Source organism: Salvelinus fontinalis, chromosome 17 (assembly GCF_029448725.1).
Source record: "Salvelinus fontinalis isolate EN_2023a chromosome 17, ASM2944872v1, whole genome shotgun sequence".
Classification (NCBI taxonomy): Eukaryota; Metazoa; Chordata; class Actinopteri; order Salmoniformes; family Salmonidae; genus Salvelinus; species Salvelinus fontinalis.
The window spans coordinates 38,182,583-38,197,568 of record NC_074681.1 but is presented as its reverse complement, the minus strand read 5'-3'; the positions used below and the strand labels follow the sequence as shown (position 1 = coordinate 38,197,568).

Below are 14,986 nucleotides of genomic sequence, written 5' to 3'. Positions count from 1 at the left end.
CAAAAGAAAAGACAAATTAAGACGGAATGTATTCTGATCATATCTTTGATTCTGTTTTATTAGTGACAAAATTGCCTAGTCTACAAAATGGTCTGAATTATTGAAACACGATATATCATCCATATCGTTATCAGATAATAACAAAAAAAAGTTCAAACGAATCATGGTTATTAATACATAATTTGGTTGTTGCTCCCATCTCACGGGGAAAATATTGGCTATCGTATCCGTCCGGAATTTCTATACTGTTGTGTCCATGTTCTAAATTAGTCCCCTCTTCTCTACCCCCCTCTTGCCTCTTCCTTTGTAGAGGTGATCCGCACCCGGCTACGAGAGGAGGGCAGCAAGTACCGCTCCTTCTTCCAGACATTGCTGACAGTACCTAAGGAGGAGGGCTACCGCGCCCTGTACCGCGGTCTCACCACCCATCTGGTCCGCCAGATCCCCAACACCGCTATAATGATGTCCACCTACGAGATGGTGGTCTACCTGCTCCAACGCTAGCCCCTCCCCTTCCTGTCTGGAGAGGAAGTAGGAAGTGACTGACTTGGTTGGGGATATCTAAGATGGAGACCAAAGGAAAACCGATACTGACCAAAACCAAGAAGAAAGAAGAAGAGCTCCCCCACTAATTCCCCGCCAACAACCCCAACCCCCCCTAAGCCTACAGGCCACCCCACAAGGGGGCGCTATGGTCTGGGATGATAGAGAAAGGATGGGGTGGGAGGAAGAGAGAGGGACGGAGAGAGACCATTGGGTCAGTCCTTTACAGAGCCTGTCAAACAGTCTCTGAAAGAAAGACGGAAATCATTTTGTGGCCTTCAAGTGTTTAGTCTGTCTCTCTGTAGAATGAAACCAATCTGCTTTAGCCTGTATCGGAGATGACAATCTGAAAGGGGAATGGAAGAAAACAATCGATAAAAAACAGGCGTCATAACAACACTATGAACATTATAGAAAATGTTTATTGCAAAATGTTCCACCAGTAGTTCTATTTGATTAGATTAGCACTTTTCCCCTAGGATTTAGCATATAAGCCAGGTATGGGCAACTGGCGGCCCGCTTTTTGAAGGCCCTTGGATCAACTTCCCCGAACTCAGTCGGTGTCTCAACTTACTGTTAGTTAGAATAGCAGAATACACAAGGTGCAATTTTAAAATTAGGTTGTGCATCAGCAGTTTCTCTTATGTCAGTCACTGACAGTCAATTAGCCTATCCATGTCAGCGAAAATGTTTTTGATTAGTAAGTTAGTCGAGCGGCTGGTGGGCCCGCATTGATTTTGTTACATGCTGACCACACTGCTCGCGTTGCAAAATAAATTTACGCCTACATCTTATTCAATCATTGCACCCACACTGCTCGCGCGTTGCCAATCGCTAAAATAGAAGTCAGTTCTATTTGTGACGCTCAACGCGGTGCAAGTCCTGCCTCTCTCATCTCCTCATTAGTTTATAGAAGCAGATACCCACGTGCCATCTCCTCATTGGTTATACCCACGTGGGTGATTGAAAGATGAACTGAGGTCGGTCGGTTGTGGCAATACTATGAAAGTTAGATGCCAATTGCCATATAAAGTCCAAAGAAGGAAAAAGCCTGGAAGGAAGAAAGATGACTAGAAACGATTCGGTTGACCGTTTTATGTGTGGGTTAATTGTGCATTTCAGGTAAAATAACAACTCAACATTTATATCCCAGGACAAATTAGCTAGCAACAGCAAGCTAGCTGAATAGGACAAGCTAGCCAGCTAAATTGCCATACATTTTTTTATGCTTTTTGACCTGTCCCCAAATTAATATAATTGGTTGAGTTTGTTTTGTTATTTCAACCTGCGTGTCGTGATCGCGTTTGGTGTGGGGGGACAAAATCAATTAGCGCACGATGGCGCACTCGCACGTCCGATCATGGTGTAAGTTTCACTCAGATAACATTTCTCTACACACTATGGCAAAATGTGTAGAATTACAGGAAATTAGCTGTAAAACAGCTAATTTTCCTCTCCGCCACATGGCAAAATGATTAGAATGGCATGAAATAGTTTATAAAGTTGCAAAAAAATTTACTCTAAAACTTAGTCTCTCCGCTGTCAAGAGGGGAGGGGGGGTATGGATGTGGGTATGCAGACAACTGCAGCCTATCCCATTTTTTTTGTGTAGCATAAAAAGTTGTCCATCCCTGATGTAAGCTAATGTTTAAAACAAGCTGTGCATGCTTTGTTTCAGCAACTTGAACCCAAGCTTGGTGTTTAAGGAATGTCAAACAAACATTGGCGAGGGAAGTTGTTTTTAAAGGACAATTTTTCATTTTTACAACCATCTCTAAATGGCATGCTATAGAAGGATCCAGACACTTTTTTGGCGACTTCACTTGTTTTTGAAAAACTTACCCCCAGCCAGTGTCACTTCCTCAACGTCGTTGTGCAAAATGGCGGTTCTGAAGAAACACGAACAAATGCTCCAAAAACACCCAAATGCGTCATTTTCATTCCAAACTTTATCTGCAACGTTATATTCCACTTTGCGCGACTCGAGCTGCTTCCCCTATCCAGCTGTTCCATTCTTTGGTAGCCTGCTGCTAGAATGGACGGACAAGTATTGCTTGAGTCACAATAAAATGGAATATAACGTTATAGATAATGTTCGGAATGACAATTTCATGTGTACAACATCTAAAGACCTGCATCACTATACTGAGAGCATTGCCATTTCTAAAATGACGTATTTGAGTGTTTGTGGAGCATTTTGTTCATGTTTTTTTCAGAGCCCCCGTACTGTACAATATGGATGAGGAAGTGACCCACTGGTTGTCTGTATCCTTCTATAACATGCCATTGTAAAAACAAAATATATACAGAGAGAGATTTGGTTGTAAAAAAAAAAAAAAAAAGATTTTGAACTTCCACAATCATTTTTTCCACCCAGATCATTTAAGATCACTAGCTAGCTATATAAGAGAATAGCAAGCGAACATTTCATGTACTGCAATGAGTTTGGCTACAAGCATTCCCCTGAAGGCCAGAGTTTCCCCTTATAGTCTGAAGCAAGGCATATGGTGCACAAGACTAGGGATCGCCGCTGATCACAACACATGCCACAGACGCTTATCCAGTGTTTTATTTGTTTGGAAAGCTGACCATTATTTCAGTGTTTTGTATAATGGTATTGTTTCTCTGATACTAGTCATTGGGAGGGGTGTAGTTGTCTCTTGTGAGTGCACAAGATTTCTACGACCTAGATAGGGTGCGAGTCTTTCCAACAGGTACCAACACCTAGCTGGTTAGAGATCTGTCTACCGGTGTGACGCCGCTACTTGAAGATAATTTGTTAAGTGTCGGAAGTCAGGAACTGTCAATGTCATTTCATCATCTCTCCCAACCCTTTGTGTGAGATTTGGATGGTGACTGTGTGTCGATGTGCATTTGACTCTGTGTTTGGGTGTGTGTGTTTGTGTGTGTGTGAGGTGAAAGCGAACTACCCTGATATCTACTCCAGAGGTAGTGAGTGGCCTCCACTAAAGGTTAATCATGTAGATCACTGAGGTTGGGAGCGAGGCAAAGCAGTGAGCCACACCAGCTGCTACACTGTAGCCCTTCCCTACCAGTGGCTTCCAACTGAAGTTTTATGCACTTTTTTTTGTGGCCTTTTGGGGTTTGTGCTTAACATTTTCTTGTGTGGACATTTTTATCTTGTATTATCAGAATAGTATTACTGTATATGCAAAAACAGTGTTTTGCTCAGCAGTTCCCATTGCAGATACTGTACAGTTCAGAATACTTCATCTTGTGAAGGATATTCATGTGTATATAATACATATGCATATCAACTATTGTGTGTATTTTGCTTAGGTCCACGTATTATTATACTGTAGTTTATAGTTGCAAATTATTTGTTTGACTGCATTTGTGTACAATTGTAAGATGTTTGAACCTGTTGCAACACGGTGTGTTGACATTATATTTTTATTTTGTTAAAGTTTTATATTATACAATGTGTATTTCATTTTACATCATGCAAGCCTTGGTGCTGAAAGATAGTCTTTGATTTTATGTCATAAAAGTATTATTTTTCAGAATTTTATATATATACAGTATATCACAAAAGTGAGTACACCTCTCACATTTTTGTAAATATTTGAGTATATCTTTGTGACAACACTGAAGAAATTACACTTTGCTACAATGTAAAGTAGTGAGTGTACAGCTTGTATAACAGTGTAAATTTGCTGTCCCCTCAATAACTCAACACACAGCCATTAATGTCTAAACCGCTGGCAACAAACGTGAGTACACCCCTAAGTGAAAATGTCCAAATTGTGCCCAAAGTGTCAATATTTTGTGTGGCCACCATCATTTTCCAGCACTGCCTTAACCCTCTTGGGCATGGAGTTCACCAGAGCTTCACAGGTTGCCACTGGAGTCCTCTTCCACTCCTCCATGACGACATCACGGCGCTGGTGGATGTTAGAGACCTTGCACTCCTTCACCTTCCGTTTGAGGATGCCCCACAGATGCTGAATAGGGTTTAGGTCTGGAGACATGCTTGGCCAGTCCATCACCTTTACCCTCAGCTTCTTTAGCAAGGCAGTGGTCGTCTTGGAGGTGTGTTTGGGGTCGTTATCATGTTGGAATACTGCCCTGCGGCCCAGTCTCCGAAGGGAGGGGATCATGCTCTGCTTCAGTTTGTCACAGTACATGTTGGCATTCATGGTTCCCTCAATGAAGTGTAGCTCCCCAGTGCAGGCAGCACTCATGCAGCCCCAGACCATGACACTCCCACCACCATGCTTGACTGTAGGCAAGACACACTTGTCTTTGTACTCCTCACCTGGTTGCCACCACACACGCTTGACACCATCTGAACCAAATAAGTTTATCTTGGTCTCATCAGACCACAGGACATGGTTCTAGTAATGCATGTCCTTAGTTAGCTGAAGACAAGCAGACTGTTTGCGGGCTTTCGTGTGCATCATCTTTAGAAGAGGCTTCTTTCTGGGACGACAGCCATGCAGACCAATTTGATGCAGTGTACGGCGTATGGTCTGAGCACTGACAGGCTGACCCCCCCACCCCTTCAACCTCTGCAGCAATGCTGGCAGCACTCATACGTCTATTTCCCAAAGACAACCTCTGGATATGACGCTGAGCACGTGCACTCAACTTCTTTGGTCGACCATGGCGAGGCCTGTTCTGAGTGGAACCTGTCCAGTTAAACCGCTGTATGGTCTTTGCCACTGTGCTGCAGCTCAGTTTCAGGGTCTTGGCAATCTTCTTATAGCCCAGGTCATCTTTATGTAGAGCAACAATTCTTTTTTTCAGATCCTCAGAGAGTTCTTTGCCATGAGGTGCCATGTTGAACTTCCAGTGACCAGCCAGTATGAGGGAGTGTGAGAGCGATGACACCACATTTAACACACCTGCTCCCCATTCACACCTGAGACCCTGTAACACTAACGAGTCACATGACACCGGGAAGGGAAAATGGCTAATTGGGTCCAATTTGGACATTTTCACTTAGGGGTGTACTCACTTTTGTTGCCAGCGGTTTAGACATTAATGGCTGTGTGAGATATGAGGGGACAGCAAATTTACACTGTTATACAAGCTGTACACGCACTACTTTACATTGTAGCAAAGTGTCATTTCTTCAGTGTTGTCACATGAAAAGATATACTCAAATATTTACAAAAATGTGAGGGGTGTACTCACATTTGTGATATACTGTATATTTTTTGGTGTAAATTCCCCTCAATCTGATTTTTACATTTGAATTTGCTCTCGAGCAGTCTTCTAGCGATCGTATCCTGTATATCTGTGTAGGCTACTGCATCCTATCTGGTCCTTGTTCCAAATTCTCAATCTGGCATTCAGTAGACAAAAACAGTGTGATGGAGCTTAATATAAATGAATATTATATTAATGTCAGTGTCAATATTATGACCAGATTATGTTTTGGCGTTCAAGTCACCCTGAACTATTTTAAACTGATTCAGGCTCTGGATTCATGACTGATTCAGGCTCTGGATTCATGACTGATTCAGGCTCTGGATTCATGACTGATTCAGGCTCTGGATTCATGACTGATTCAGGCTCTGGATTCATGCCTGAAGACTGTCCTACAGTGCAGAGGCTACATTGGATTATGGTGCGCATCGTTTAGATGGTTGTAAATATCCTTCTGTACATTGAAGTTTTGACTCGAGGCCTCAGTCTATGGTAGTTGCTCATTTTGTCAGGCCAATTTCGAGAGTCTTTTCCTATCCACTGGCATACTGTATATAACAACTGTACTGTGAATATACTGGAGTCCTTTTCCCACAGACTATAGCCTAGCTGTTTTTGTTACTATCATTGCCCTGACAGTCATACAGTGACTTGAATAACTAGCATACAGTACATAACTGTGATGTATTTTGTGGTGGAGCGTAGACTTGCATATAAGGTGATCTTGTTAGACTTTAGTGACTGCCCCGTGCTGCTATCTAAGAGATGGGGCTCAATGCCACTACGCTTCCACTCCACTCAAGACGGCTCTGTTGTATTGAAAACAAAAAGCACTACACACAGACCAGCAGGTCTGCAGTTTCATGACTTGTCCCCACATAGTCTTGGGTTAGTAGGTTGGCAATACCTCAACCATGTCACTAAAGACTAATCCATTAAACACTGTGGATGCCATCATGGTGGTTCCCATATGGCTTCTCTATTGGCAAAACTGGAGTCTGCCAGGGAGTGTATACACATTTTATACAGCCAAGGTACAGTTTGCACAGTTGTTTGGAAAAGTAGGCGTACGTTTTCTTTTAATGGTACGGTACTGGAGAACTAGAAACTCAAGAATCTACTTCTCAGCTCTCTATCAATGTTATTTCGTAGTCAATAGGGGTCCAGGTTGACATCATGCTGCCCAATTTATATCTGTGCTAGATAAATATGCTTACTCATTCATGTCCATGTTTTTGCCTGAAACATTTTTTTTCTTCTTTTGAACACTACTCAATACTTCAAGGAGAAATGTGATTACTATATGTAAACATTTCAGTGAACTGATTTTTTTTGGAATGTTGTTTTGTTGCTTGTTTTTCCTCTTAAATCAGTCAGTACCCCCCTCCTATTTGTTTGGTTTAAGCTGGTGAAATTAATGTGGCCTATTCTTTGCCATCTATGTATCATCATACCTCCTTTTTGTACAAAAGTAAATAAAAACCAGATAGCAACTCCCATTGCTTGCATGCTTAATTTTTTCTTATGGCCTAGAAGCACAGGAAAGAAAGGCCATGTTTGTTCTGAAAAATGGACTGGATTTTCTTGAAGGCTGTAGGCCATTTTATTCTGAGCCTGTTTTACACTGTTCTACTCCATTTCACCACAAGGTGTCAGCAAAGGCAAAGCCAATGTGACGACTATACACGGAGTGAACAAAACATTAGGAACAACTTCCTAATATTGAGTTGCACCCCTTTTTGCCCTTAGAACAGCCTCAATCATGGCATCGACTCTACAAGGTGTTGAAAGCATTCCACAGAGAGGGTGGCCCATGTTGACTTAAATACTTCACACAGTTGTCAAGTTGGCTGGATGTCCTTTGGGTGGTGGACCATTTTTGATACACATGGGAAACTGAGTGTGAATAACCCAGCAGCGTTGCAGTTCTAGACACACTCAAACAGGTGCGCCTGGCACCTACTACGTTCAACAGCAGTTAAATATTTTGTCTTGCCCAGTCACCCTCTGAATGTCACACAAACACCATCCATGTCTCAAGGCTTAATATCCTTCTTTAACCTGTCCTCCCCTTTATCTACACTGATTGAAGTGGATTTTACAGGTGACATCAATAAGGGATCATAGCATTCACCTGGTGAGGCTGTCATGGAAAGAGCAGGTGTTCCTAATGTTTTGTACACTGTAAATCCCACTAAACTATATAGGCTTCCGTGGTGATCTCTTGAGCCATAACTCGAAGCAAAGAGGAGCGATGGGCCGTCAGGTCATCCAAACAACCATGGAAGAGGTTCTGAAGATCTATTAATTAATCAATCATAGATCTTTGTCTCCCTACTATTCAAAACAATATAAAGACACCGATTTCCTTTGTTTGGTCTCTGCCAGACCTCCCAGGCCCACCCATGGTTGCGCCCCAGTCATGTGAAATCCATAGATTAGGGCCTAATGAATTTATTTCAACTGACTGATTTCCTTATATGAACTGTAACAGTAAAACCGTTGCATGTTGTGTTTATATATTTGTATGCGCGGTGTCCAGTGGAGGTCGTTGTTTGAAAGCAGCTTGGAATCGAAGAAAGCACCCGAACCACGGCGAAATCTGCATCTTGCAGTTTTGCAACGCGCGGTTTGAAAAAGCACGTGATCAAATGAAGCTTTTGACGTCATTGATTATATACTTCTGATAAAGCGATACACGCATCCGCACACTGCTTCAAAGCATGCCTCGGAGCTCCGTATCACTACAAAAGCCGTGAGGAGCGCCCATCTCAAATCGAATAGTAATCTACGCTCGGTCATGTTGTCAACAAGGCAGCATATGGTGCATCGTCCAGAAACATACATCACGTTCCGATTAAATATGTTTGAATTAAAATTCGTTTTCATTGGGAAGGCAGATAAAGTACTTTTGCATGAGAAAACAAAGAATCATACTCATTACTCCATGTGCTAATTACCTCACTTTTGTTTTGAACAGACTTCGCCGTGGGCTTTGAACCGACACTTTGCCCACGCCCGGTAGGCAGCCCAGATCCAAAACGAATGCAATCAACTTTTCCCCAATGCAAAATTTACCCGGACAAGAATAAATTAATCCTCTCATTGAATGAATATTGACATCCATTCAAATCTCATCGACTGTGGCCTTTTCTCAAATGTTCCTTCTCGCGTCCTCTCTCCTAGCCTCCTTCTCAAAACCCATTGGAGGAGAAGCTCAAAGGGCGGGACCTCTGGCTTTCTCATCCAATTGGTTTTGAGAAGGAGGCGACGAGCAAGGACGCGAGGAAAATAAAATTGAGAATAGGCCTGCCCCTGTGTGCTCGAGCGATTATGAAGTAACAAAGAAACGAATGCGGTGGGTTGTTACAATTTTATCGGTAACATTTTATCAATATCAAGCGGGGTTTTTTGTACGCGAAAGAACTTTGCGAGTGTCCTGTGGCGTTGACATTCTTCACAATTGTCGCTTCGAAGTTGACTTCTCGACGGTGAGTGTTGTTCCAATGTTTACATGCCTTCAAAATGGAAAGCGCTCGTTTAGGCTACATCAAAAAATTCTGCAAACAATAACAGAATGTGTGTATAGATTAGTTTATTTTGGTACACTCGACAACCTATGAATATGCAGACTACTTATTTGTAGTTTAAAAAATCTTAATATCAGTTTCAGGTGTTTTCAAATGTGTTCTAAGTTCCCATTAGTGTGTCTAATGGTAACCTACGTAAACCAATGATTTAGTTGAATAATCGTTAAAGACAATAAGCTATTACTCGAGTTGGTTTCTTTTTTAATTTCACAGTGATTACCTTGTTCTAATTATCTAATTACATTGGCTGGCAAACCGGTGTTTCATAATGACGTCTTCTTCCTTGGCCGGACGTCAGTCACTTCCTTTAATCCTACGTCAGGACAGTGATCTATTTGATCCACGAAGGGAAAAGGTCTTGTAACATTTGCCTATACCCGAGTATCCACTCACTTGTCCTCGTGTGTTTCTCTCACTGTTTTTGTGTACATACCATGTGGGCATCTCGTTTACTCGTTCACATGGTCAACTGATATATTATATCACATCTCAAAATGGTGGTACAAGGTTACTTGATTGTGTCTCTGATACACCATGTTCTGTGTCATGCAGGACATATATTTGCAAGGATTATGGTGGTGGTCTCTGTTTGCACACACCTGTACTGACAGAATCTCTGGAGTATACTTTTGTTTAACTTTTTTACTCTTTGTTGAGATAAAGGGTGGAGTCACTTTTTATTTAATTTTTTTACTCTTCCCAATAAATAATTATAGTATTGCATTTGATCAACAGTGTCTCATGTCTTGAATTACATTCCTCCCTCCTCAACCTTCCCACTAGAGTCGTTCCATGTTAGGGATGGGCACAGTTATCTGAATATCCGAACAGACCTTAGTGTTCAATTAGGCTTGATAGGAGAGATTATTTTTATTTTTGCTGTTTTAAAGTTAAATATCATGATCTGTGACATTTCTACATATCCTACAAGGATATACCATTAGATTCCATTTATTTTTTTATAAAACAGCAGTATTTATGAGTGTGCATCATTAAAGAAAATGCACAGGTAGTCTACACACTTTATATAGGTGTAGCTTGTTTTTGTTGTCAATTCAAAGTGGTTCTACAGTCAGAGGCTCTGTAGAGTAAGTGAAATATTTTGAATCACTGCAAAATGGAGTGAATTCTGTGATTTTTAAGTTGGCTAAATGAGGATGAGTAGGCTACAATGATCACCCAACAGGGAGGTTGTTGTAGACAAGGACCTGGGAGTGCAGCAAAATAGCCTCAATTAGCCTTGCTACTTTAGTTAGCTAGCTGGAGACTGTAGCTAACTAGCTTTTTCCCAACAATTTGATTCAACCAAGACAGGCACTACCAGATGGTATGATAAATAACCTGTGGAAATAATTTATTATTAACGAGCAGATGAGCTCCTGCATTTTTCAGCATGTTTTGAGAAAAAAATATTTTGTTAGATAAACATGGATTTTTTGGGGGCAGGGACACGTAGAGGATGCTACCCTATACTACAACCTTAATTAACTCCAAATCAAAACTCCAACCTTACAACCTGATTTTTGGATGGAATTACCTGAAGAGCTTCATACCAGCAAGGATTATTATTCTCAAACTATACAGCAAATGCACTGTCAAACAAACAGAAACCTGAGAACACCATCCAACCTGGAACTAGTCTGAAGCCATCTTTTTATTTTCAAAAGGCAAGAAGAAAATACATTATAATGATATATTTTACTTTAAAAGGACTGAATGCTAAGTTAACAGCTGTGTGTGAGCTCTCATTTTTCAACATGTTTTTTACAATAAGATAGTTTTGGAGTATTTTGAGTTTACTTGATGCTACCCTCCACAGCATAACCTTAACTCCAGATCAAAACTCCAAACCTACAACCTAGGCGTGAAGTGTCGGAGCCTTTGAGCCAAACACATGGCAGGAGTCTCACAGGCTACCCCTCCCAAATCCAGAGACCTTGAAGCACGCTCCTGCTGTTCAGGGCCATCCACTGGCATTTTCTACAAGAAATCTGCCTCCAGAGGTAAAGCTTCCTACTCCCGCTGCCTACTGCACTGCTGCTTGGATTCCACCTGGCGATCTGGTCACTGTCTGCCCTATTTGTATGAATATAAGATTCCACAACCGAGACATAAACTAATCAAGTCCCACAGACATGTGACTAACAGAAATTGAATAATGTGTCCCTGAACAAAGGAGGGGGTCAAAATCTAAAGTAAGTCAGTATCTGGTGTGGCCACCAGCTGCATTAAGTACTGTAGTCCTCATGGACTGCACCAGATTTGCCAGTTCTTGCTGTGAGATGTTACCCCACTCTTCCACCAAGGCACCTGCAAGTTCCTGGACATTTCTGGGGGGGATGGCCCTAGCCCTCACCCTCCGAACCAACAGGTCCCAGAAGTGCTCAATGTGATTGAGATCCGGGCTCTTCGCTGGCAATGGCAGAACACTGACATTCCTGTCTTGCAGGAAATCACACACCGAACGAGCAGTATGGCTGGTGGCATTGTCATGCTGGAGAGTCATGTCAGGATGAGCCTGCAGGAAGGAAGGGTACCACATGAGGGAGGAGGATGTCTTCCCTGTAACGCACATCGTTGAGATTGCCTGCAATGACAACAAGCTAAGTCCGATGATGCTGTGACACACCGCCTCAGAATATGACGGACCCTCCACCTCCAAATCGATCCCGCTCCAGAATACAGGCCTCGGTGTAAAGCTAATTTCATTCGACGATAAACGTGAATCCAACCATCACCCCTAGTGAGACAAAACCGCGACTCGTCGGTGAAGAGCCCTTTTTTCCAGTCCTGTCTGGTCCAGCAACGGTGGGTTTGTGCCCATAGGGGATGTTGTTGCTGGTGATGTCTGGTGAGGCCCTGCCTTACAACAGGCCTACAAGCCCTCAGTCCAGCCTCTGTCGGCCTATTGCGGACAGTCTGAGCACTGATGGCGGGATTGTCCGTTCCTGGTGTAACTCGGGCAGTTGTCGTTGCCATCCTGTACTTGTCCCGCAGGTGTGCTGTTCGGATGTACCGATCCTGTGCAGGTGTTTTTACACGTGGTTTGCCACTGTGAGGACGATCAGCTGTCCATCCTGTCTCCCTGTAGCGCTGTCTTAGGCGTGTCACAGTACAGACATTGCAATTTATTGCACTGGCCACATCTGCAGTTCTCATGCCTCCTTGCAGCATGCCTAAGGCACATTCACGCAGATGAGCAGGGTCCCTGGGCATCTTTCTTTGTTTTTTTTCAGAGTCAGTAGAAAGGCCTCTAGTTTCTTAACTTCTTTGAAAAAGGGATGTTTCCTTTTTTTTTAAAGTTTATTTGATGCACTTCAACAAAATGTTTCAGGAATGCGTATCTTATTTGTTGCTAACTAGAAAGGATTACAGAACAATCTGAGATGGTGGGTGTCAATATTCTTTCTTGTGCTTTTTGAGGTGGAACACACTCACTACTAGTCAGAATTTGACTGTAGGTGTGAAAGCAATAGGCCTGTTTAGATGGTGGAAATGTATCAATTTCTTACTATTAGTGATCACTAAGGAAAGGTTACGAAGCAATAGTATTTAGACTTGGCATTGGCCTGTTTAAATGCTTTGAAATGTGTATTTTCCTTTTTCTGTGGGAGTCCTTGCATTCCCCTGTCAATTCATGAAGGTTGCATTGTCAAAGCCCTGTGCCCTGGTTCGGGTTCAGAGGCTGGCACACCTGGCTGTCATTGGCCAGGGAGGTTTTAGACACTGAACAGCTGGGTACTGTGGGTCCTCAGGGAGGGGGCCAGGTGCTACCCTTTTTAATTTGACTAATTCACTGGGGGGGGGGGGGTGTATGCCCTGGGGAGGGGCCAATAAGGTGGGGTGGATGGATAGAGGGGAAAGAATAGGAGGTATACAACACCATGGTGACGGGGTCCTTTATCTGTCTGGATCTGCCCAGCCAGTCACGAAAGAGGAGACCAGAGGCTCCCCAGGGCAGTCTGACTGTTTACCTGCTTTCCCCCTCTTCTGTGCCTTCATCTCCCATCTCTTATTCTTTGGCACTTTATCTGTGGTGTTTTTAAACGAATGAGCATGTCTCATTAAAGAAAGATGGTCAGTCTGTCTGACTTTCTCTCTCGCTCTTTTTCTTTCTAGTATTCTTCTTTCATTCTCTCTGTATACCAAACTTTCGATCAGTGTCTTCCGTTCTCCCTGTCTCAACCCCCTCAGCTCTCATGCTCGCTCTTTTTAGCTCTATCTTTTTATTGTGCTGTTCCCTCCTCTCTCAGCCAGTTATCATACCACAACCCCCCCCGTGCCGCCCTATCAATGCACAACAATAGTTCACCCTCTTTCTGTTTCTCATGCCATCCGACTCACTTGCCTGTAGCATGAATTCTCTTTTTCGCTTCACTAATTTCTGGTCATCTCTCTTGCATTTCCTTCTGTCTTTCATGTTCTCTTTAATCTCAAATGTTCTCATCTACTCACTCATCTCGCTCTTATTCTCTCTAACTCGGTCATTCTGACTCGTTTTTTCACTTTTTCGTTCATGCTCTCCCCCTTCCCCTCTTTCTCTCCCTGGTGGCAAATGACCTAAAGTTAAGCGAATGTGTTAATGAGAGGGGTTCAGTTGACAAACCAGCTACTATCCCTCCTATTACTAAACCGAAGCACTTTAAAGATGAGCATATCTATTTTCGGTTTTCTTTTTATTAGTGCCCGGCTATAGAGCCGGTTACACACATTTTCAGCCATGTACTTTTTTTACAATTCACAAGACAGATATGCATCTTCTAGTGATCTATTGATATGACAGGTGCCTGTCAGCCACAAAGTGAGCGATGACGGGGAAACACTGCTGGTTTGACAGTGCTGTCTGTCCCACCTCCCGGTACCTGGGTGGATGTGTTGTACGCTGTGGTTGCAGTCAAACTTCTTTACATGGAGGGAGAGCGTGTGATGCTCCTTCATCGTCTGAGTCAATTTGCACATCCCATATAATGTTGTAACAATGAGTCAACATCCATTTAGCCTGTTTTCTGTCACAAATGATTTTCTGTCGCATGTTTCATATGCAGCCACGAAGTGCTGGCTCATAGGCTTACTGTGCTTTGATTGACGATCAGCAAGCTTGACTGGTTTATAAATTGTGTTGAACTGACTGAATAAAGTCTCATGTTGTCATTTAGGAATCATACAACCTAGTTATGTGCCCGTGGTATGCATCGGGACAAGTAAACTAAAGATCTTGTTTGTATTTTCAATATAAAGTCCAGTGGCGCCGTAAAAATGGCGCCAGAGATGAAGGCTGACGTTCTACGTGTCCCCAAACTATTTGTTTTTGTTTGTTTATTTACGTTATTTTGTACAAGATGTTCCCGCTATCGTCTATGACCGAAAATAACTTCTGGACATCAGGACTGCGATTACTCACCAGACTGGCAGAATCCTTTTTTTCCTTTAACGAGTCTGACGAGCCCGACGTGAACGATATACTGCTTTCTTGGGAACAGGCCCAGATCCCCATGAAGGGGTCCCCTCTTTGCGTGAAGAGGTGGGAGAAAGGGGCCAGAGAGTGGGCTGCCTTCTGAGAATTCATAGGCAATCGAATAAACCCCCAATTCCTTCCATTCTGCTAGAAAATGGGCAATCTCTGGAGAATAAAATCGATGACATACGTGGAAGGTTAAACTACCAACAGGACATTGGCT

The 14,986-nt window shown here is 42.7% G+C and overlaps 2 protein-coding genes across 3 annotated transcripts in view; both read left to right on the top strand.

Annotated features, from left to right (window-relative positions):
* LOC129814298 (solute carrier family 25 member 36-A) overlaps positions 1 to 7,217 on the top strand; it is a 29,611-nt gene extending 22,394 nt beyond the window's left edge. Inside the window, exon 7 of the mRNA XM_055867336.1 lies at positions 311 to 7,217. Within this exon, the coding sequence (XP_055723311.1) occupies positions 311 to 504 (194 nt within the window). The 3' untranslated portion in view covers positions 505 to 7,217. The remainder of the gene's footprint in view (positions 1 to 310) is intronic.
* Positions 7,218 to 8,331: 1,114 nt separating this feature from the next.
* LOC129814297 (SPRY domain-containing SOCS box protein 4-like) overlaps positions 8,332 to 14,986 on the top strand; it is an 89,345-nt gene continuing 82,690 nt past the window's right edge. The window contains exon 1 of one of the 2 annotated variants that reach the window (XM_055867335.1): positions 8,332 to 9,209. The gene's annotated coding sequence lies outside the window, so the exon portion shown is untranslated. The remainder of the gene's footprint in view (positions 9,210 to 14,986) is intronic. The other variant, XM_055867332.1, reaches the window with a different exon arrangement.